Source organism: Onychomys torridus, chromosome 18 (assembly GCF_903995425.1).
Source record: "Onychomys torridus chromosome 18, mOncTor1.1, whole genome shotgun sequence".
NCBI lineage: Eukaryota > Metazoa > Chordata > Mammalia > Rodentia > Cricetidae > Onychomys > Onychomys torridus.
The window spans coordinates 6017214-6039785 of record NC_050460.1 but is presented as its reverse complement, the minus strand read 5'-3'; the positions used below and the strand labels follow the sequence as shown (position 1 = coordinate 6039785).

At 47.7% G+C, this 22572-nt stretch overlaps 2 protein-coding genes and 1 pseudogene across 2 annotated transcripts; 2 read left to right on the top strand and 1 right to left on the bottom strand.

Moving 5' to 3' along the window:
• Positions 1-938: 938 nt before the first annotated feature.
• Trem1 (triggering receptor expressed on myeloid cells 1) lies at positions 939-14401 on the top strand. Its single transcript, XM_036168313.1, has 4 exons — positions 939-987; positions 4455-4811; positions 8618-8801; positions 14077-14401. Exons 1-4 carry the CDS (start codon positions 939-941, stop codon positions 14177-14179), a joined length of 693 nt encoding a protein of 230 aa, XP_036024206.1. The 3' UTR covers positions 14180-14401.
• On the bottom strand, positions 5362-7897 carry LOC118569769 (annotated as a pseudogene).
• Positions 14402-17421: 3020 nt separating the features above from the next.
• LOC118569816 (triggering receptor expressed on myeloid cells 3-like) lies at positions 17422-19345 on the top strand. The gene is given in 2 exon segments (XM_036168068.1): positions 17422-17460; positions 18986-19345. Coding segments are annotated over 2 exon segments (399 nt in total).
• Positions 19346-22572: the final 3227 nt, after the last annotated feature.

The following is a 22572-nucleotide window of genomic DNA, read 5'->3' as shown; positions in this document are numbered from 1 at the left end:
ACCAGGCAGGAGTTGGTGGCTGTGGTCGGCACTTACAGAGCTGACTGTACGGGCTGCCAGTCTGAAGGGCAGTGCCCCAGTCACGCTTCTCTGTCTGGTTCCCACTCCATCCCTGGAGGACAACCACAGTTGCTTAACTCCAAGGTGTCCACACAGGGTGTGGGGAGAGCCCAGCAGGTGGTGTCTCATTGCCTCCACAAGAGGAAGTTGGATTCTTCATAGTCAGGAAGTAGTGTGTAACGAAGTGCCGGAAACCATGTCAGAGGTGATGAATTCCTGTTTCTGGGATGGGAAAGTTGATCTTGTGTTTGAGATGGATGTTGAGGCAGCACAAACGTTCACTACAGTTATTCTCACTAAAATTTTCTGAGGTTGAGAATGAGCATCTTGGCATGTGCCTGTCACCTCAGCATGGAGGATGACAAGTTAGCGAGTTGCCTGGGCTACACTGTAAAACCTTCTCTGAATAAAAACAGACACTTTTGTGTGGTTGGAAGGGTAATTGTTATGGGATATGGTGGTCTTTTAATCCCAGCACTAGGTGGGCAGAGGCAGGCAGATATCTGTGAGTTCTAGGCCAGCCTAGTCTATCGTGAATCCCAGAACAGCCACAGCCACATAGCAACACTGTGTCTCAAAAAATAAAACAAAAACCTGAAACAATGAAACCAGCCAAACACCCAAACAACCAGAAAACAGAATAGAAAAGAAGAGAATAATTTTCGGAGAAGAGGAAACAGGTTTGGGGAGGTTTAACTGAGGTTTGGTCCCCTGAACTCCCCTGCTTACGTCAGCAGGCAGGGTGGTCAGTGACAGCACTGTACCTCTCAGGAAAGGCCTCATGTCCTGTTGTGAAACTTCCTAGAGAGTCTGGATACAGGGGTGTCTTATAGCTGTCCTCAGCAGCCCACAGAGGCAGCTGGAGCTGAACTTGGAGGATGTGGAAGGCTGGGCTCTGGGGGCTGCTGTGGACATTCCTTGTCTCAGGTAAGGCAGGTGAGGGTTCTGGCCTAGGACTTTAGCAGCCGTGTGTGTGTGTGTGTGTGTGTGTGTGTGTGTGTGTGTGTGTGTGTGTGTGTGTAAGTTACAGGTTGACCTTAGGTGTCTTCTTCTATTGCTTTTTACATTTTTTTTCCTGAGACATGGTTTCATTACGTAACCTGGCTGGCCTGGAACTTGCTATGTAGACCAAGCTGGCCCCCTCTCTGCCCCTGCTTCTGCCTTCTCATTTCTGATGTTAAAATGTGCACTGTACTGCCACACCTGGATCTGCCTTGCTTTTGAGTCTCTCATTGAACCTGGAGTTGGCTTATTTGTTAAGCCCACTGGCCAGTGTGCCCCCAAGGACCCATTTGTCCCTGCCTGCGTGGTGCTGGGACAGAAGTGCATACGCCCTCATTAGACTTTTGACATGGTGCTAGAGTCCAAACTCAGATCCCCACGCCTGTGCACAGCAGATGCTTTATCAGGTAAGCTACCTCACTAACGCCATGAAGCTCTCCCCTTCTGAAGCACTTGGTTCTCAACCTGTGAGTTGGGCCCCCTACGAGGGGTCTATAGTCACTTAAGACTATAAAAAACAGATATTTACATTGTGGTTCCTAACAGTAGTAAAATTACAGTAGCCATGAAAATAATTTCATGGTTGAGGATCTGCACAACATGAGGAACTGTATCAAAGGGTCACCACATTAGGAAGGGTGAGAAGCACTGCTTTAAAGTATACGGCCACCCAAACATGAACATGGGGCCAACCACTGCTCACGCAGGAGAGGCTTCACCTGAGCTCAGAGAATCAGACCCCTGAGGCTGATGAAAAGAAATGTAAGAAAGGGTGAGTTAGAGAGGTGTGCGGTCTTTGCTTTTTTAAAAAATTTATTTTATGTGTGTGTGTGCATGCATGTATGTATGTGTACCATACATCTCTGGTACCTGAGGAGGCCAGAAGAGGACATTAGATTTCCCTGGAACTGGAGTTACTGTTTGTGAGCTGCTGTATAGGTGATAGGGATCAAACCCTGGTCCTCTGCAAGAGCAGCAAATGCTCTGAACTGCTGGTTTTTTTTTTTTTTTTTTTTTTTTTTTTTTGTTTTGTTTTTTTTTTTTTTTTTTTTTTTTTTTTTTTTTTTTTTTTGCAGTCCTGGGGATGGAACCCAGGACCCCCACATGCCAGGCTGCTGCTCTACCACTGAGCTGCAGCCCCAGCCTCTGTGTGCATTTTTATGTCAGAGACATATAGATCCTTCAGTGAAAATAAGGGCGGCATGACCGAGTCTCACCTATAACCGAGTTGGCGTTGAACCCCTCTTGCCTCGGCTTCTTGTGTGTTTGGATTAGAGATGGTCTACCAGGTTAGAAGATCCAGCCAATCCAAGTGTGGCATGATCTGAATAACATATGTGTATCTTTTGAGGCAGTCTCTCATTGTATCCCTGGCTGTCCTGGAACTGTCTATGTAGAATAGGCTGGCCTCGAACTCACCTAGCGATCCTCCTGCCCCTGCCTCTCCAATGCTGAAATAAAGGTGTGAGTGACCATGCCCACCATCTGAATGATACTCTCCAATGCTGAGTTGTTTTCAGACTACCGAGATGTGATTCATTTAACAGGTATTTTTCAGGGTTCCCTCAGGCCAGCAAATCTGTTACTTCAGAGGCCAAAGGTATGAACAGAAGCCTGTGTCTGTCCTCATGGAGGTTATACCAGCTTTTCATCGAATGCTAGAGCTGGAGAGCCCAGCTCCTCCCCTGTGCTGAGCAGGGCTGGACCAGCCCCACCCCTGTGTCTTCATTTGTAACATGTCAATGAGTCAGTGCTTCCATGACAACATACAAGGGTGGAGCCCATGGATGCATCACACAGGGTGGATCAGTCATCCTGTGACAGAGTAATCAAAATGAGTTCAACACAGCCCTGAGCCTCTGCTGGCCTGTCTCTCTGTGTGTGGCTACCCTCCTCCTCTTCCTTTTTTCTTGAGATTTCTTGAGATTCATGTAGTCCAGGGTGTCCCCAAATTTACTGTGTAACTGAGGATTATCTTGAACTTTTTCCTGAGGGCAGAACAGGCCTTCTGGAGCCTGACACATCCTGTGTGGGCAGGCAAGGGCTCTACTAAAGTGGTAAGTCTTCACGTTTGTGTGTGTGTGTGTGTGTGTGTGTGTGTGTGTGTGTGTGTGTGTGTGTGCTGTGGTAAGAACAGCAGTAGTAGTTTTGGGAAGTGAAGGTCTACCTCGCTGACCTGGAATTCTGTTCAGGCCTTTGTTGGGGAATGCTATCCAGGCCTGAGTGGATATAAAAACATTATCCAAGCACAGGATGATGTTCACGTTCTCACGCCTGTTCCTAAGCCAATCTGTGTGGCCAGGGTCTTAGGACCGTGTCGACCCTTAAGCCTCCTCATGGGTATGTCCTTGCGAATAGGGCAACCTCATCAGCAGAGCCCTAGAGGATGGAGAGAGAGTGCTGCTAGGTAGGCAGAGCTCCTACCCATTGTGCCCACGATGCTTTATTTTTATTTCTTTTTCTTGTCTTGACTTAGATGGAGTCACTCAAACTTCCTGGACATTGTCCTGTGCTTGGATAATGTCTTTATATCCACTCTTTTTTGTTTTTTTTCTTTTGAGTCATGGTTTCTCCGTGTAGCTTTGTGCCTTTCCTGGAACTCACTTGGTAGCCCAGCCTGGCCTCAAACTCACAGAGATCCGCCTGGCTCTGCCTCCGGAGTGCTGGGATTAAAGGTGTCCACCACCACCGCCTGGCTATATCCACTCTTTACCCCGGAAGGTACTTTTCTACAGCCTTCCCTCCCATCATGCCTTGGCCATTCATGTCTCCGGGGAGGCAATTTCATCTCTTTTAAAGAATCATTTAGGTGGTTGGGGATTTAGCTCAGTGGCAGAGCGCTTGACTAGCAAGCGCAAGGCCCTGGGTTTGATCCTCAGCTCAAAAAAAAAAAAAAGTATCATTTAGGGCTAGAGAAATAAATGATGCAATCAGTGTAGTGCTTGCCACACAAACATGACAACCTGAGTTTGATCCCTAGAAGCCATGTAAAACAGTCAGATGTGGGGACTTGAACTAGTAATTCCAGCAGTAGGGAGGCAGAGCCTGCTAGATCCCTGGCACTCAATGACCAGACAGTCCAGATGAATATCCCAGTAAAAAGTAAAGAGTATTCTGTGTAAAAAGTGAGAGACCTTAAAAAAAACGAACCAACTAAATGAACAGTGTTCTGAGGCGTGTATGATACCTGAGGTTGGCCTCTGGGCACCATGGCATGCACACATACATACATGCATTAACATGTACTGACAAAAGGGTCATTTACAAAGTTTGGTTTCCATGGACCACATATCATCGGTTCTTATAGTAAAACACCAAACAACTCCTTCCCGGTGCGTAGTTTGGACGGAGACCGTTGCCTGTAGAGCCTGTTTCCCTTCTCCTGTTTATAGAAGCCCGAGCTGCCGTCGATCCAGCCGAAGAAAGGTATGAGCTACTTGAGGGGCAGACCTTGACAGTGAGCTGTCCTTTCAACATCATGAAACATGCCAGCAGCCAGAAGGCTTGGCAGAGGCTGCCGGATGGAAAGGAGCCCTTGACACTGGTGGTTACAGAGAAGTCATCTACAAACCCCAGTGAAGTCCGTGTGGGAAAGTACACACTGAAAGACGACCCTGCTGAGGCCATGTTGCATGTCCAAATGAGGGACCTTCGGGTGACAGACTCTGGATTGTATCGCTGTGTCATTTACTACCCTTCTAAGGAACCTGTTCTGCTCTTCCATCCTGTCCGCCTGGTGGTGACCAAGGGTGAGTGACCAGGACGTGTCTGGGGAGAAGGGAGCGAGAGTTAGGTCAGGCAAAGATGGGGTAGTGACCCAGGACCCTAGATCCTGGCTTCCTGCCAGAATTTCCTTGTCTGCCATCCAAGGCTGTTGGTAGGCACTTGGCCCAATAGTAGTTGGAGGCTCCTGCGTATGGATTCCCCTTGGGGAAGATGAGCGCTAGATTTGGGATATGATTTAGTTTCATAGACTTCTGAGATCTCTACTTAGAAGTCTTGTCCTTAGGAAGCTGCTCTTTTTTCATTAACCATTTAGCTCATTTTAATGTTTCTTCAGAGCAATGTCATGGCCAACATTATAAAGATGGAACTATACACCTAGAACATTTTATGCCTTAAACAATAAATTTGTTCCATTAAAGGTCCAGGAAACCCTTTTGTACCACCTTATTTTCCTCCACACGAATCTCCTTGGCATTGGCACTGGCCACTTTCGAAGCATCCTCTGGACATTCCTCAAAGACCACCAGAGTTTTTAGAACCACATCTTCCTACCCATATGCTACCATTGCCGTCTCAGCCATGATCATCTTTTGGAGGTGGGAAGGGTTGGGGAAGACGTGCTCAGGCTTGCTTTGGTTATGTTCTGTTCTCCAGGCAAAATTCTGGTTTCTACAGTTCAGCTTGGATATTACCATTCTCCAGCTTGGTGCTGGACATTCCCTCCTCCAGAGGGAGATCTCCCTGGAAACTCAGAGCCCTTTTTGGGGGCAAGTTTCCCCTGTTTCCTCCTTTGTAACCTATAGATCCTCCAGGATTTCCTGGGTCATCAGGACCTCTGCAGGTTGGTGGTGGCATCCTTCTGCCCTCTTAGGGTGTCATACTAATTTACATGCTCTTCATTGGAGGCTTCTTTCAGGCAAGAGAGACTTTAAGTTTGCTTGCTTGTAAATCTCCCATCAAGTCACTCCATAGTGACCTGGCAGTTGGCAGATCCTGCTAGGACACTATGGTGTCATTTTCAGGTTTTCCCGTTTCCTTATCTGGGTAGATGAGGATCATGGGTTCTCCTGCTCATTCTAACAACCTCACAATGCTTAAGAAAATCTGCTATATCCAGAGTCACACTGTCATTTAATCCTTGGACATAAATTGCACTGTTCGCCAAGTCTTCGAGATTTATAGGGAGGTCTATAATACACCAAGATCTGCCCCTTTACCCACAGGTCCACCAGGCTTATTGAAGCCACTTAGCTCTCCAGCACCCATTCCATCCTATTCCCCTTCTTACCCACCTCTCCTCATGCCTCCAGGATTAAATCTCCACTCTTTCCTGGCTACCCATGCTCCAGCTTTCTCCTGGTCCAGGAAATTCTCAGGACTCCTGCCCATAAATACTCTCACTTCTAGGGTGTAGAGTGGGCGCCTCAGAATGCTGCTTTATAGGTTATGTTACGTTGGCTATAGGATCCAGTCTGAGCTGGGTAACAGAGAGACTGCTACACATAACTGCTTTGGTGAGCATAACTACTCTGCCTTCCATAGCTGCTGGCCCATAATTCTGCTGAGAGGAACTGCTTAGATCATAACTAGTCAGCTGTGAAGATGAATCGCTAGTGGAGGATGACCCGAGAGGGAGAACCAGGGCTTCAGAAGTGAAAAAAAAAAGACTGGAAAATTGGGGTCAGGAGGTCTTGCACAAGCTGTATCTTATGCCAAACAAATTTATTAGGAAGTAAAGCATCGGTCGGGCATGGTAGCACACACCTTTAATCCCAGCACTTGAGAGACAGAGGCAGATGGATCTCTGTGAGTTCAAGTCTAGCCTGGTCTATGTAGTGAGCTCCAGCACAGAGCTACATAGTGAGATCCTGTCTCAAAGAAAGAAAGAAAGAAAGAAAGAAAGAAAGAAAGAAAGAAAGAAAGGAAGGAAGGAAGGAAGGAAGAAAGGAAAGAAAGAAGAAAGAAAGAAAGAAAGAAAGAAAGAAAGAAAGAAAGAAAGAAAGAAAGAAAGGAAACAGACAGACAGACAAACAGTTCAGCATCTTAATGCACTTTGCAGGGGAAAAGGGACAGAGGCAGCAGAAAGCTATAATACAATGGGACAGAGTCACCAGAGATTTAATCAGGCAATATTACATGAAGGGAACACGGGGAATCTCAAGTCTGAAAGACCAAGTGCTCAGCAGCCATGGGACTGATAACTCCAGGCTCTCTAGTAGGAAAAAGTCTAGTTCCCAGGAAACAAAACCTTAACTCCTTTGAGGCCCAGGCCCAAGCATCAGATAGACCATGCCACGTTTGCTCCTGGGTAAGGACACAGAACTGGTGTCCCTTTGTCTTTTCATCACGGCCTCTGAGAAAGTCTTGGATCAGCCTGACTCCCAACAGAACAAGATAGAGAGGTGTGGTGAGTGGTGATACAGGCTGGCTCCCGGCACCTGGGGATAACTGTAGTCACTCTGTCCATATCCTAGGCAGGGCTTGTTCTACCCCCCTGTACTATACGGAAGTTGACTTTTCGATATCCTGTGGTGGATAGGCATGGTGGTTCATGTCTGCTGCCTGTGGGCTGGATAAGCAGGCTGAGGGCTGTATGCCCACTAAGCTGCCTAGGTGGGTTTAGCAGTGGTGACTGTGGCAGTGGTGGTATCATAAGCACCAGTGTTATACCCCTAGACAAGCTAACTCTATGCCTGGAGGGTAGTTGGAGGCTGTTCATAAGAAGTTGTATATGTAGGGTTGGGGATTTAGCTCAGTGGTAGAGCACTTGCCTAGCAAGCACAAGGCCTTGGGTTCAATCCTCAGGTTAAAAAAAAAAAGTTGTATATGCAGTCTACCTATAGGGCTGGTGTTCGGAGGCCTGGGCCTGAGCTGACACCATTAGGATGCCTACAGGTTCCATAGATTTGTGGAATATAGGAATATGTAGGTTCTCCCATATAATTGGGTGGTGTGTGCCTGTCCTTGAATTGACTTGGCTGTGAACACCGTATCCCTGCTGGGCTGCAGCTCAGCTGTAGGTACTGTAATCCATAGATGCTATGTTCTCTTCTTAGGAAGCTCTTGTAATCTACTCTCCTCCTCCCAAGATGCCATTGGTGGCCGCCATGGCCTTCTAAACTGTGTATCTCACACTTGCTGTGAGCAGGAACCACCTGAAGTCCTTATTTCAAATCAGACCCTGGCTCAGGAGACCTCAAGTGACACCTGCTTAGGAGGAACAAGTGTCTAGGCTCACGTCAGTGGGGACCAGTGTACTCACAAGTCTCCTATGAGTCTCTGAACTCGCTGAGGAAGAGCAGGTGCCTTGCTGGGCTCTACGTCCCTAGTGAGTGGCGGATGATCAAGGATGGCAGAGGAAAGAGAAACGGACCTCCCTTCCTAGAACGGGGCGGGGGGGGGGGGAGAGTCCGTGTCAAGTCCAAGAGGAAGCTCAGATGTAATCACCAGGACAGACAACTTTTAGAGGCCGTGACTTACGGAGGCAGAGAGAATGGTGTGAGGGGGAATGGAGCCAATGGAGAGGTGAACAACAGCCGACAAGACATTTCTGTAACTCAGACAGCACGAGAAGTCTTCTTCACGCCTCTTTCCAGCCTTCCTCCTTTCTCCATCTGTTCATTTTTCTCTCTCTGATTCAGGCTGACTTTACCCCATTTCTTTTAAATTTAGTAAAAGAAAACCTTGCTTTTTGAAGGCCATGTTCATTCTCCTCAGCTCCATTTCTCCTTAACTACTCATCCATCCATCCATCCATCCATCCATCCATCCATGCACCTGTCCATTATATGGTCCATCCATTTATCTATCTAACCTCTGTCTTTTGCAGATTCTTCAGGTCTACCCACCCTAAGTGTCACTGCTACTACAAGATCAACTAAAGCTCCCATTCTTATTACCACAAAACACCCGCGAAGAGACAGGACTGTGACGCAACCCTTCCCCAAGTCCACAGCTGTTGTCTCTTCTCCTGACCCTGGAGTCACCTTCCCAAATGTGATAACTATTACCAGGTATGTTTTCTGGGCTCCTGGTTTGGACAGCCTTTATTTCCTAGTCCATGTGCTGAGAGGATGTAAGGGTGAAGATGGGTGGGCTGGAGCAGGAGCAGACTGCAGTCACCTCAATCTGTGGTAACTGACTGAGGAGGAGGTTCCCATCCTTCCCAGCTCACTTGCTGTGTCTCCTTGCACATCAGAGGAATGGGAGGAGGGAATGGCTTTTTTGATTAGTGTTGTTAGTCCTGCCATCCCAGAAGCAGGTGGAGTCTCATGTCCGATAGACTAGCTATTATGCACGATTGGATGAGCCAGCGACCCCTGTGGCTTTAGTTCCCAGGGTTACTGTTGGGATGCTAGAAGACCAGAGGGCGCTGTCTACCACCTCCCCAGGTCTGTGACTCTCTCTAGTGTTGCTCTTTAGTTCTGTTTGACTGACTTACATGTTTTGTTTGATTTACTATTGGTGTGGATACTCTACTACAGAATGATGGAATGGCACTGGTGGAGATGGTGGCCGATTCAGCATTTTCCTTTGTGCAGTGCTAGGGATCAAACTAGCCCCAGCCCTTGGTCTCAACATTTCAAATAAGATTTTTCAGGAGATTTCTAACCCGGGCTTCTGTTTACCACCTCTGCACCCTTGTAAGCAGTGCCTGAGACAATAGGCTCACAAAAGGATGGGTTTATTTTGGCTCCAAGTTCTAGAGGTTCAGGACATGGCTTTTGGACCTGTGGTGAAGAGTAGTAGATCATGGTGGCAGCATATGAAGAAGCCTTTCCTTCCATGGTCATGACAGTGAGGAAAATGAAGAGGAAGGGGAGCGGGTTACAGTTGCATCATTTCTTGGGATGGATGCAGGGGGGATGATGAGTGGATACATGATGGATGAGTGGGTGAGTGAATGGATGCATGCCTGAGTAAATCTTCATGTGCATGGATGAATAGACGGATGGATGCCAGCTGGAGGATGGCTGGGTTAATGGATGCCCAGTGGACTAAAGCCTCCAAACAACCCCAGCCTTTTAAACTATCCACTACCTTCTAATTGGTCATTCTTGTCACCAACTCAGATCCATACTGCAGCAGCAGGCAAAGTTAAGAGCCACCACCTTAGCATGCCCCTCCTTACAGTTACTGTTGAATGCTGATGTTTCATTTAAATGTTGAATCAACAGTGAAAAAAGTCTTATTCCCCCAGTCCAATAGGTCCGTGCCCACAGTCACGTGGAGTCCAATATGTCCCTGCCCACAGTCACATGGAGTCTAATATGTCCCCACCAACAGTCACATGGAGTTTTTATTCATATATACCTCAGCATGGCACCAGTTCTAATTATATACGTAAAATAATTTTCCCTGCTAAGATTACCTTTCAGCAGGTGTGGTTGTGCACAGGTCTATATAGTGAGCTCCAGGACAGCCAGAGCTACATACAGAGACTATATCTCCAAAAGAAAAATCCTCCAACATTACTGTATTGAATTTTAATTTCAACACATGAATACTTTTCTGTCAGTCAGAAAAACCATAAAGCTCACTATCACTTACCTATTCTTAGCTGTTGATACCATTTTTTAAATTTTGTTTATGCTTTTTGAGACAGGTTTTCTCTGTGTAGCCCTGGCTGTCCTGGATCTCACTCTGTAGACCAGGCTGGCTTCAAACTCACAGAGATCCACCTGCCTCTGCTTCCCAAGTCTGGGATTAAAGGTATGAGCCACCACCACCAAGATGATTTTTAAAATCTTTTATCCCCCAAAAATTTCCATGAGAGAATCTGAGCATTTCTTCACTTCTACATACTACCACATACACAAAATGTCTTATAAATATCAGAATTGTCGGGGCTGGAGGGATGGCTCAGTGGTTAAGAGCACTGACTGCTCTTCCAGAGAATGCGGGTTCCATTCCCAGCAACCACATGGTCTATATTTCCAGTCCCAGGGGATCTGACACTCTCTTCTGGTCTCCACAGGTAGGCACTGTACCTGCACAGTACACAAACATACATTCAGGCAAACACTTACATACACAAATAAATCTCAATATGAAAAGATTTTGCAGATGCTGCACAGTGCAGAAATGAGGCAGCGTTACAGCAGCCTGGCCAGCATGGGCTTAGTATTTTAAAACGTTCCTTCTAGGTCCCGGCAAATGGCTCAGAGCATGGGCTCTGGGCACACAAGGTTCTGGTTCCATCCTCAGCACTGAGAAAAAAGTGGCCATGACATTCATTGCTCTGTGAGTGTGGACTCTTGTTCCAGGCTTGGTGGCAGACACAGTTCTTTCCTCTCTTTGTACATTGTTTCACTGGTACAATCTCAAGTGCCTGCCATGGAGTAGCTGCTCATTCAGCCCTTCATGGGGTAATCAAATTTACAATCTAAAGAGAGTAAGCATTCATCCTTCTTTCTTTTATAAAATGTTTATTTTTAATTATGTGTATGTGCATGTGTGTGTGTGCACATATGTGTACATGTGTGATTTGTACAAGTGAGTCCAGGTGCTCGCATAGGCTGGAAGAAGTGTTGGATCCCTCTGAGATACAGTTACAGGAAGTTGTGAGCTGCCATTGTGGGTCCTGGGAACTTAACTCGGGCCCTCTGGAAGAACAGTATATGCTCTTAATCACTGAGCCATCTTTCCAGAAGTTAGTTTTTCTCTGTTGCCTTTATTTTCCAAGGCACAGGAGGTACGTGTGACTCACATTGTGACTTCTACTGAACCCTTTCACTTGCTAGCTTTATGCTATATGACTGTAGCATGGGATTACTCATCAGTTATTGTTATTGCATGGTATTTGTGATTGTTTTGTTGGTTAGAGTCCAGGCAGGACAGCATCAGCCATCGCAGCTGTTTGAAAGAAAAATGTTTGAATTCAATGTGTTGTTTGCCCAGCTGACAGAAGAGCAGAGACTCTGCCCTGTTGGTGGTCAGGCATGGCAGGGGAGCCCCATCTTCCTGTGGCAAGCTTACTTCCTCAGAAGGCAGGTCATGGGAAAGTAAACCTTGTGAAAATGTTTTAGGAAGTAATCCTTGGCAGAGCCATCAGTGAAGTGAGACTGGGAAGGGAAGTCAATAAAGGGTCACAGACAAGGCCAGTCTCCCAGGTGTGACATCGACCATGTCCTGCAAGAGAGTCTGGCTAACAGCTGAAATTGCTTCTGTCAGGAGCAGAAGGCTTGGAGTATGTGTACTCTTGCATGCAATCATCAGGAAGGGAAGCCCGAAGCAATGCATGGGGACATGGGTTCGAACCACCTCAGGGGCCCTGCAGTTTGTGCAGAACCCAGCAAAGAGACAAGGGAAGAGCTGCTGTAGGGGGATGTGCCCTGGAGCCCAGTGCATGAAAACAGCTCAGGTTCCAAGGAAATACAGTGGAACATTGGCAGGTTGGACCTGGGAAGCAATGGCATTGGCAGAGACCAGAAGCAGGGCCTTTCTAGCAGCGTTTCCCCTGGGGGCTGAGGCTGACACCAGGGTAGATACTGTGGCAACTAAAGGTGAGAGACAGGAGCTGGCTTCCCTGTCCTGGTTGCCTTTCCAGCACAGTCAGCTGCTGAACTTACCACATGGCCTTGGGAATATTGTCCCCCCCCCACACACACAGCAAAAAGGAACAGGACAGGAGGCTGGGGTAGATTCAAAACACATGGACGGGTTGCCCAGTCCATCACCATTCACCATCTGCATGAGTACACATAGTGCCTTCAAGGTTATTGTTCTGATTTATTCCTTAATTGTGCTCACTTCTATTTCCTAGTGGTTTTCCATGACCCCTGGCCCCCATTTATATTCATACCATTAGCCATGGTTGGAGCAAAATTGTAGTCAGGACTCAGGCCAACAGTATTTTAACCTGCTATGGACTATGACTGGACCATGGAGTGATCCACTAACCTGTCCTGGCTTTACTAAGTAGGTCATTGCCCAAGCCATTGTATTCTATTTCTAATTAGACAAGGCCCATGGGCTCATTCTGTGGCCCATGCTGGCTGCATGTGATCTTCCTGCCTTAGCCTACCCAATGCTGGGATGATGGCCATGAGCCAGGATGTCTGGCTTTGTGAGCCATTAAGTTCTTATATATAAAAGGCATGTGGGCCTTATGTTCACATATAAGCACTAGGAAACCAGAATTGTTAAACGTGCAAGGTTGTCTCTTCAAAGAAAGAGATGCATAACCTGTTTTCTGCCCAGAAGCCTGGTAATGGATGGAGTTAATAGCCTGGTGACCCTTGTGCTATCTGTAGACTGCCCTAGACTCTAATGTTTATTCCAGACTCTTCCTCCTAGACCCCATCTCAAGCACTGTTTCTCAAGCCACTAGACCTCATCTTTGCAGAAGAGGTCATTTGTACTTTGAAAAGGGTTGCAGTGTTATCACATTATTTAAGCTATGTTGTACATACAGGATTGAGTTAATAATAATCAGGGAACTTTCCCCTAAGTTGTGCTTAAACATGCCTAAAATGAACTCCCTGAGTCAAATGTTACAAATTTGAACCAATACCATCTACTGAGTTTTGTTGAACCAAATATCCTTCTTGCCTCATGCAGACTGATGACCATGGTATTTGCAGAGACCCCACACTTATATACCATTAATACTGTATGTGGCCTCTGTGTGAGGCCTTGTCATCTAGTCTGTTTGTCCCTGTGTCCTATCATGTAGAGCATTGTGTCCTCACCTGCTTCCCTGTCTGCCCAGTGTTCTCGTTCTCTCTCTGTCTCTGTCTCTCTGTCTCTCTGTTTCTCTCTGCCTCTCTGTCTCTGTCTGTCTCTGTCTCTGTCTCTCTCTCTCTCCTGTGTGGGTCTCTTTTCTGTCTATTGCTGTCTACCTTGAACTTGAAGAATCATTTTGCTAAAATCAAGACAACTCTACAGTGGAGTTTTCAGTAAGGTTGGATTCTTCTTGGTTTCTGGAGAGGGAAAATGGGGTTAAAGATACTGCAACTGTCCCCAGAAGCAGGTCAGAATGCTGACAACGGGGATCAGGTTCCCTAGATATGGGCCTCACTCCATTCCACAGAGGAGGCCAAGATGCCTGGGTTAACACTTCCTCCTTTATGCATCTCCTGGACCTGAACTCTAGACTCTCCACCAAACATATTTCTGACTGCTTATTTTAGGAAATGATCATCTAAACTGCATCTAAACTGTCCCCCAAAGGCTGTGGGAAAGCTGCAGGGAGGACCTGAGTTGAAAAGATTGGAGGGGAAGAATTTCCCAGACTCTGCAGTGTGGTTGGTCATTGAATCAACCCTCAATTTCCTCTCTCTGCAGGGTCTCCATACTCAGCATCGTTGTTCCCATGGTCTGTGGACTCTTCATTAAGACCCTGGTCTTCACTGTCTTGTTTGCTGTCACACGGAGGTCATTTGGATGACAGATCATGAAATCACATGACAGTGACCTCTGACTTTCAGCCATATCTGTCTCACAGGGGGCTAAGGAGGGACTGTGACATGAATGGAGCCTGTAATCATGGGTGTCATCTAAGGCTCAGGATGTCCTCTGCTGGCCCTGCCCACTCTCCTCATTCCCTCCATCATCTTGGGCATGTGTTCTGCACCCTCAGAAGAGGGGAAACAGTGCCCAGCACCCTCCAGCCATTCCACCTGAGTAGATGAGTTGGCCTGAAATAAAGCCAGAGCCCAGTGCTTCTCCCTGTCACCTCTATGGGAGTTGTGAGGTTATTCCGGCCCCTCCCCCATCCTTCCCTTGGTTGGTGCAATTCTAGCCACCTGGGCAGGGCCTTTGCTGGGGAAACAGCCTGCTCTCCCAGCCTCTGGGGCCTTCCTCTCTGGGACTCAGGCACTCAGATTTGTCTTCACCTGTGGTCCTCTGAATACTCCTGACCATGGACCAAGAAGTCAAGATCCCAACTTGAGAATTATGTTGCCAGAAGAGAGAAATCAAGCTCACCTGGATGCTGTTGTCTGGGAAACTCTTGGAGGAGGAGATGGCATCCATAGGATTGGACCAGCATCATGCATCAACACGCTGTGTATGTTTATCATTGACTCCTCAGTGCAACCCATGAAGGCCAAGGTGTGTGTGATCAGCGTAAGGCTACAGGAGCAGTGGGCCCCCACCTCCTGTCAGGAATGAAGTCTAGAGAGTTCCCTTGCTAAAGGACTCCAAAGGCTGAGAGATGGAGAGCAGGGCTCTGCTGCCAGCTGAATGGCCTCTTCCTGGACTGAGGGGGTGGGGGTGGGGGCAGGAGCCCATCCCAGACTGGGGAGGCTGTCCCCAGTGTGCCTCTACCTCCCCCCTCACCTTCTTCCACTTCTCGGTCTCCTCCCAGGTGCCCTGTGTTCCCAAGGCTGTTTCTGAGACACAGGCATTTTCTTGTTTCCCATCTCTTTGGGCTCTAAAGTCAAAGGGACCCTGTGTGTCAGGAAAAGATGGTACATTAGCTCATTCTGTGTTAGCAATGCCAGGGGCCAACTTTATCCTAAGGTTCTCAAGAGTAAACACATCTCACCACACAGCATCCAACTCACTTGATCTCAGGCAGAAGGCTGAGAAGTGGCTGCTCCACTCATCTTAGGTCAGGAAAGCACATTCCTGTCAGGGAGACTTGCCCCACTCCCGTGAAGAGATCTCAAGTCTTAAGGCATGCTTCCCCCACAGAAGGCCGTTTCCTGTGAACAGGGCTCTCTGTGTAATCCCGTCCTGGGGGGGTATTGATGAGGCACAGGGTATTCCCAACCCCACAGTCTCTTCTGTTGGAGAGGCCTCAGTGGAACTCAATTCATCTTGGTGCTCTGGCATGAATCTCTGGAGGACTGATCCAGAAGCTAACCATCTCAGTGTGTTTGTTTTCTGTCTAAAGAACCAAGTGGGAGACCATGGTCTAGTCAAGGCCCAGTTGGTGTAGGGCTTGCCATGGAAGCTTGAGGACCTGAGTGCTACACAGGTCCTCAAGAATCCATGTGGACTAGTTGGTTATGGTGGACTATACCTATAATCTCAGCCCTGGGGAAGCAGAGACAGGCAGTTCTCTGGAGCTTACTAACCAGCTAGAGATCCTGTCCTAATCAGTGAGAGATTGTGTCTTAAAACAAACAAAAAGACAAAACAAAACAAAACAAAAAACCAAGAACCAGGGAGGAAAGCTCTTCTCTCTCTCTCTCTCTCTCTCTCTCTCTCTCTCTCTCTCTCTCTCTCTCTCTCTCTCTCTCTCTCTCTCAGAAGTTATGTGACATCTGTCATAATTCTTAGACTGTCAACTTGCTGTAGCCTACAAGTTAGTTACCTGTGAAGCGAATCTCATTGGGGAATTGTCCCCCATAGGCATGTCTGTGCCACATTGCTTTGATGATGGTTAATTGAGATGGGAGTGTTCACCCTGTATATGGTTAGTAACATTTCCTAGACTTCATAGATGTGCATCCTGCATTGTATCAGAATAAGGCAACAAGCTGGTCAGTAGCAGGCAGACCATGAGAATCCAGTTGTTTATCCTCTCTCTGCTCTGGACTCGGGATGTGATGTGACTAGCTGTTTTGAGTTCCTGCCTTGACTCCCCTGCAGTGATGGACTGGAATTGTAAGCCAAGTCAATCCTTTCCCTGTCAGCTGATTTTTTCCCTCAGCGTGTCTTCTCACAGCATCAGAGTGAATGCCCATCTACAACCCCAGCAGTTGGGAGGATGAAGCTAGAGGGCTGAGGATTTGAAGACAGGCTGGACTCCATAATGAAACCATGTCTCAAAGAGAAAAATAAAAACAAGGGACAATTCAGAGCCTGTGACTGTACTCGTGCCTCATGGTACGAAGTGTCTAAGTTGGAGTCTTGGGCCAGAATCACCTAGGCTGCTCGTTAACATGCAGAGTCCTTGGCCTTTCTACAGGCCTGTGGACTCACAGCCCTTGAGGGTAGAACCCAGATGTGACTATGTATGCCTGGCTTCCCCAGTAATTCAGCCACTTGGCCACACTGAAAACTATAGGTAGAATAAAATTAGAGATGAGTCGATGAGGAGTCAAGGGCTGAGGAGACACCTCAGTTGGTAAAGTGCTTGCCACAGAGACCTGATTTTGATTCCTAGAAGCCACATATAAAACATCGGATGTGGTAGTGTACATACACAATCCAGCCCTGGGGAGACAGAGACAGGCAGCCTAGCCTACTTAGTGAGAGATTCTGTCTTGGAAAGACAAGATGAATAGTGTCTGAATAATGGCATCAGATTGTTCCCTGGCCTTGGAAGGTGGCAAATCTGGATTGCTTGGGGAGAACTCTGTGAGGGGTCCGTAGATGTGACAATGTCTGGGTGCCCAGAGGCAGTGAGTGGAGCGGTGAGGAGACCTCAGGTGTGGTGGAGAATGGCAGCCACAGAGTGTTTCCCAACAGACCATGACAGCAAAGCAGGAAGGAGGCTGTCACAGGGACAGGGGACGCTCCTTTCTTCACCTTCCCTCGGCAGTTTCCTGTTGTCACACTTCCCTCAGAGTTTCTCAATGGGACAAAACAGTGGGACCTCTGGAGAGAGAAGTCAGTCAACACCTTCGTGGGGCAGCAAGCTCCAGCAACTGTAAGAGATGTGGCCGCTTGCCTCTGGCCACTGGCAGATAGCACACCCAGGACGGAGCATCAGATGGAGGAGACAAGGACCTGGGGATGTCACAGCGGCTGCTATGGTTGGGGCTGTTGTTCTGCATCCAGAGGGGAAGGAGAGAGAGCTGAAGAAGGTAGAGGAGAGGGTGCCAACAAGAGGAACGGAGCCTGCTCGGGGGAGGCAGCTGCGGAAAGAAGTTCATTTGCATTTTTCAAGATGGAAGATGGGCTGGGAGGAGACAAAGGATGCATTAGAGATGGGCGAGTTTTGCTGAGGAAGGAATGGAGCTGGACCATCATGATCCACCCTGATCCAACAGGGAATGGGCCATACAACAAGATGGAGGCTCTTCTAGGCCATATTGAAGTTGAAAAAGTTATGTGGTGGTGACCAGGTAACCCTGAGCTGTGCCGATACCCACCTAGACACAAACTGAGGAAGCAAATCGACTTTACAGTCATCCACAGGGAGGCATAAATGGCATGCATATAAGAAAGTGTTCCCGGGCTGGAGAGACGGCTCAGAGGTTAAGAGAACTGAGTTCAATACCCAGCAATCACATGGTGGCTCACAACCATCTTTAATGAGATCTGGTGCCCTCTTCTGGCCTGCAGACATACATGCAGACAGAATATTGTAAACATAAATAAATAAACAAATCTTGAAAGAAAGAAAGAAAGAAAGAAAGAAAGAAAGAAAGAAAGAAAGAAAGAAAGAGTTCCTAGGTGTTTACTAGCAGGTTGATGGACAGCTCATGGCTCAGTATTTCACACATAATAAATACTTAATAAAAGTTATAGGGGTTGATGGTGGTAAAAGTATAACCTGGCAAGGACGACCGTGGGCGTGGATGACCGTGGGCGTGGACGACCGTGGCAGGAAACCCGAGAAGGGAAAGGATGAGTGCGGTTGGCTGTGTTTAGGTGGATGCTCCTCTGGACAGATGGACAGAGGGTGAAGGGAGATTCTACCTGAGGACACCAGGAATGGACAGAAAGGGCCATGTGCCAGGCAGCAACAAACATGTCTGGGCCACCACAGAGAGAAAAGAAAACAATAGAGAGCTGGGTATGGCAGTATATACCTGTAATGCCAGCAGTCAGGAGGCTGAGGTGGGAGGGTTGGGTGAGTCTGAAGCAGCCGAGGCTATCTGTTAAGTTTAAGTCAGCTGGAGCTGCAAAGTGAGACCTTGAAAAGAAAGGAAGGAAGAAAGGAGAGAGAGAGAGAGAGAGAGAGAGAGAGAGAGAGAGAGAGAGAGAGAGAAGACAGAAAAAAGGAAGGCAGACAGGTGGACAGCCGCCTGCATATGTACACACATTTTTAGAAATAGAAATGGCAATGCAATACTGGTAAAAATATTTTGTAATTTTTCAACATGAAAATTTTCCACTCTACAAAATGTAGACAAAATATTTCCTGCAAACACACCACCTGCAATCAGTCAGGGTTAGGGATTTTTGGCCTTGTTTGTCCCATATGTGAATGTGCCTCTCTGACATAGACACACCAAGTAATCAATGGTACAGGAATAGTCACGGCACTCCCAAATTGCCCTTCCATGTTGGCTGCTGCTTCTGACATGTTGCCTCTGGCTGATGGGAGAGGCAAGTTGGCCCCGTGAAGCACGTATCTCCTGTCCCAGGGGTCCAGGCTGGAGGTGAGGCGGAACAGATGAGCCTTCTGGAAGGCAAGAACCTGACCGTGACTTGTCCTTACAACATCATGCTGTACCCATTCTGCCTGAAGGCCTGGCAGCGGCTCAGAAGCCTGGCTTCTCCAGGGACCCAAGTGCTCACAAACACCAGAAATGGAGACTTAGTTTGGTCCAAGCTAGAAGGTACTTTCTGGGGATGATCCCGCCGAAGCTGTTGTCAAAGTCTCATGGTGACTGGGCTGCAGAGGCAGGATGTAGGGCTGTACCAGTGTGTGATCTACCTCTCTCCTGACAATGCTGCTGTCCTGTATCATCGGATTCAGCCAAGGTGAGCTACAGGGGAACCCTGTCAGGCGGTTCTCCTACTCACTAGTGGGCTGGGACCCCATCTGCCAGGTGGAGACACTTTCAGGAGGCAGCCCAGAGTAATGAGGAAACTTCTAGATCTTTCCTTCTCTCGCTGTGACCTTGGGAAAGTCACAGCTCTTCTCCATGCCTTGGTTTTCATGGCTGTAAGACAAGAAATTGGATGTGGTGAAACTCAAAAGTCCTCTACTTCCAAGGCATGGAATCTGCTAGAGAAACTGGTAGCCAGCCATCTGCCAGGAGCCAAGCCCACAGCTGATGACCTGTCCCACTGCCTCTCTGTGCCAGAGAGGGTTCGGGAGGTTGTTACTTACCTTGCAGCTCAGTGAGCTGCTAGGACCCCACAGGCCTGTTCCTCTCAAATGTCCCCGGTGGAACTGTGAAATGGCTTAGCTTGGCCAATACGATGCTACCTGTTCTCAGGCTTTTAATTTTTTTATTAGCCAAATAGGTTATTTTATTTCCTTTTCTTTAAAAGTCTTTTTATTTATAATTTATTTGTTTATATGACAAAATGAGATAATAGGATAAAGGAAAAGCTATCATATTGAAGTTGGACACAGCAGCCCAACAGGAGTCCCAAGAGCAGGCACAAGAGTTAGAGACCCACTCGTTCTCACGGTCAGAGTCCCATAAAAACACTAAGGCAAAAGCTATAGCGTGGACACAGAAGACCTGGTGCAGACCTGTGTAGGCACTGTACTTGCTGTCGCAGTCTCTGTGAGCTCATATGTGCCTTGCTTAGCTGGTTCAGAGGGTCTTGTTCTCCTGGTGTCCTCCATCTCCCTGGCTCTTACGATCTTTCAGGCCCGTCTTCCTTAGGATTCCCTGAGCTCAGAGAGGAGGGATTTGATGAGGCCTCCAATTTAGGCTTTTTCTCCCTCCATAATGTCTGGCTGTGGGTCTCTGCATCTGCTCCCATCTGCTGCCCAAGGAAGCCTCTCTGATGATGACTGGATAAGGCACTGACCTGTGAGTAGAGCAGAATGTCATTAGGGTTCCTTTCTGTGGAGTGAGCCTTAGGTCAAATCAGATACTGGTTGGCTACTTCCACAGGTTCTGACCCATTGTTGCCCTAGCGTCCTTTTCAGGCAGGATGGATTGTAGGTGGAGGTTTGGTGGCTGCATTTAGTGTCCATATTAATCTTTCAGAATCCTGCAGAGCACCTTCTTGTACCAAAGAGACCAGAATGTAGGGGTGAGGGCTCCATGTGGGCACCAGCTTGACTTCTCATGTGCATTGGGTTATGTTGGTGTTGTTCTTGGCAATAGGGCCCGAAGTCAGTTTGAGGAGAGTAACCTTTTGTCTTAGCAACAGCCTGGGTTGTTTGGGGATTTCCATGGGGTCCCATTGGCCAATAACTCAATTGAATGTAATCTAGTCTTGCCCCTGAAAATCTCACCTGGCTAGAAGAAGTAGCCAGTTCATTTAAATTTTTAAAATGTATGTATATATGTATGTATGCATGTATGTATGTGTATGAGTGTTTTGTCTGCATGTGTGTACATGTATCATGTTCATGCAGTACCCCAGGGGCCACAAGAGGGCACCAGATGCCCCAGAACTGGAGTAAGATAGTTGTGGGCTGCAATGTTGGTCCTCTGCAAGAGTCCCAAATGCTATTAATGCCGAGTATCTCTCCAGCCTTTCTGAGGGAGTCTTAAAGAGCAGCAGAGAAGGAACAAATACAGCAGAGCAGAGTGACAGTTCAACGCCCTTCAGCTGTTCCTCACTGGCAAGGTCACAGCTGGCCCCTCTTCCTCTGTTTAAAAGCCTGGATACTTACATGGGGAGGTGGCTTTTGCAAAGTGGGGCCTGATGCCTTGGCTTTGACGTCCTCAATGAACCTCCCTTGTTGAAGCTGTGAGTACAGGAGGTAGGCATGACGGGGTATGGCTCTTTGGTTTACCTGAACACGTGACCATCTCACGAGCACAGGCCCAGGCTTGGATTGAATTGTACAGGATTTGCAGGCAGAGTTGTGAGCGGTAAAGTTGCTCAGTGTTAGAGCATTTGCCTAGAATATATGAGGTCCTAAATTTAATTCATGGCCCTGAAGGAAAAACAAACAAACAAACAAAACTCACCTCTGGGCTGGGGAGATAACGAAGTCTGTAAAGTGCTTACCAGGCAAGTATGAGGACCCGAGTTCAATCCCAGAACCTCTGTAGAAAGCTGGGCACTTGCTTGAGGTCCCAGTGCTGGGAGAAGAGATGGGGGTCCCTCAGGCTCTCTGGCTAAGCAGCCTGGCCTAATTATGAGTCACCAGTCCCAAAGAAAGACTTTGTCTCAAAAGGGGGGTAAAAAGTCAAACTATTAAAAACCCCCAAACAAAGAAGGCAGAGGCTGAGTGTGGTGGTGGTGGCTTCAGTGTGAGAGGTAGAGGCAGGCACATTTCTTGTTTGAGGGCAGCCCATCTATGCAGCAAGTTCCAGGCTAGCCTGGGCTACTTAGTGAGAACCTGTCTCAGAACAAATAACGAAGCAGAGTGCTCAAGGAACACGGAGGTTGACCTCAGCTGTTCTGCCCCCTCATGCCAATGTACACACACAAAAGGAAAGTGAAAAGACCACACTGTGACCTGGTGGCAAGGCCATGCAATAGGAGAATCATGTGACACCTGGAATGGTGGCATTGGCTCAGCTTTGCAGTTAAGCATCTCCTCCGCCCTCAGGTCAGGGACCCACTCATGAACGCTGTGCAAGGACCTAATTCATCAGCCCTTGGCAGAGCACAGCACCACTTCAGGGAACAGCAGAAGACTCTAGATCTTTGCTTTCTGCCCTGAACCTACTCAGTGACCTTGGGCAAGTCCCTTACCTTCTTTGGGTCTCAGTAAACATCTATCAGTCTGGCTTCCCATTACGGCATTTGATAGCTGCCATGTTTTGGGTTCCTCTGATTGTATTGATCACAGAGAGCTAAAAATCCCATTTGTATTTCACACTGGGCCAAGTCTACCTGCTCCAGGCACTGGGAGAGAGTTTGGACCTACTTCCTCTGAATCCACCCCTCTATTTCCACCTAGTCCTTTTTACTGAAGTCTTAATTAAAAAGCTACAAGAAAAGTCATTGAGAATGCCTGATCCCCCCATCATGCACAGGAACTGCGCTGGGTTTAACACAGGATGAACTGAAATACAATGATCGTATCCAAACCAGGAGGGGCAGGAAGCAAGACTGTGACTGTAC

What these genes read in the sequence shown, in the direction of transcription:
- Trem1 (XM_036168313.1), top strand. Translation starts at nt 939, where the DNA reads ATGTGGAAGGCTGGGCTCTGGGGGCTGCTGTGGACATTCCTTGTCTCA. An exon ending in GTGGACATTCCTTGTCTCAG is followed by an intron (nt 988 to 4,454) that starts GTAAGGCAGGTG and finishes TCCTGTTTATAG; the next exon opens with AAGCCCGAGCTGCCGTCGAT. An exon ending in AATGTGATAACTATTACCAG is followed by an intron (nt 8,802 to 14,076) that starts GTATGTTTTCTG and finishes CTCTCTCTGCAG; the next exon opens with GGTCTCCATACTCAGCATCG.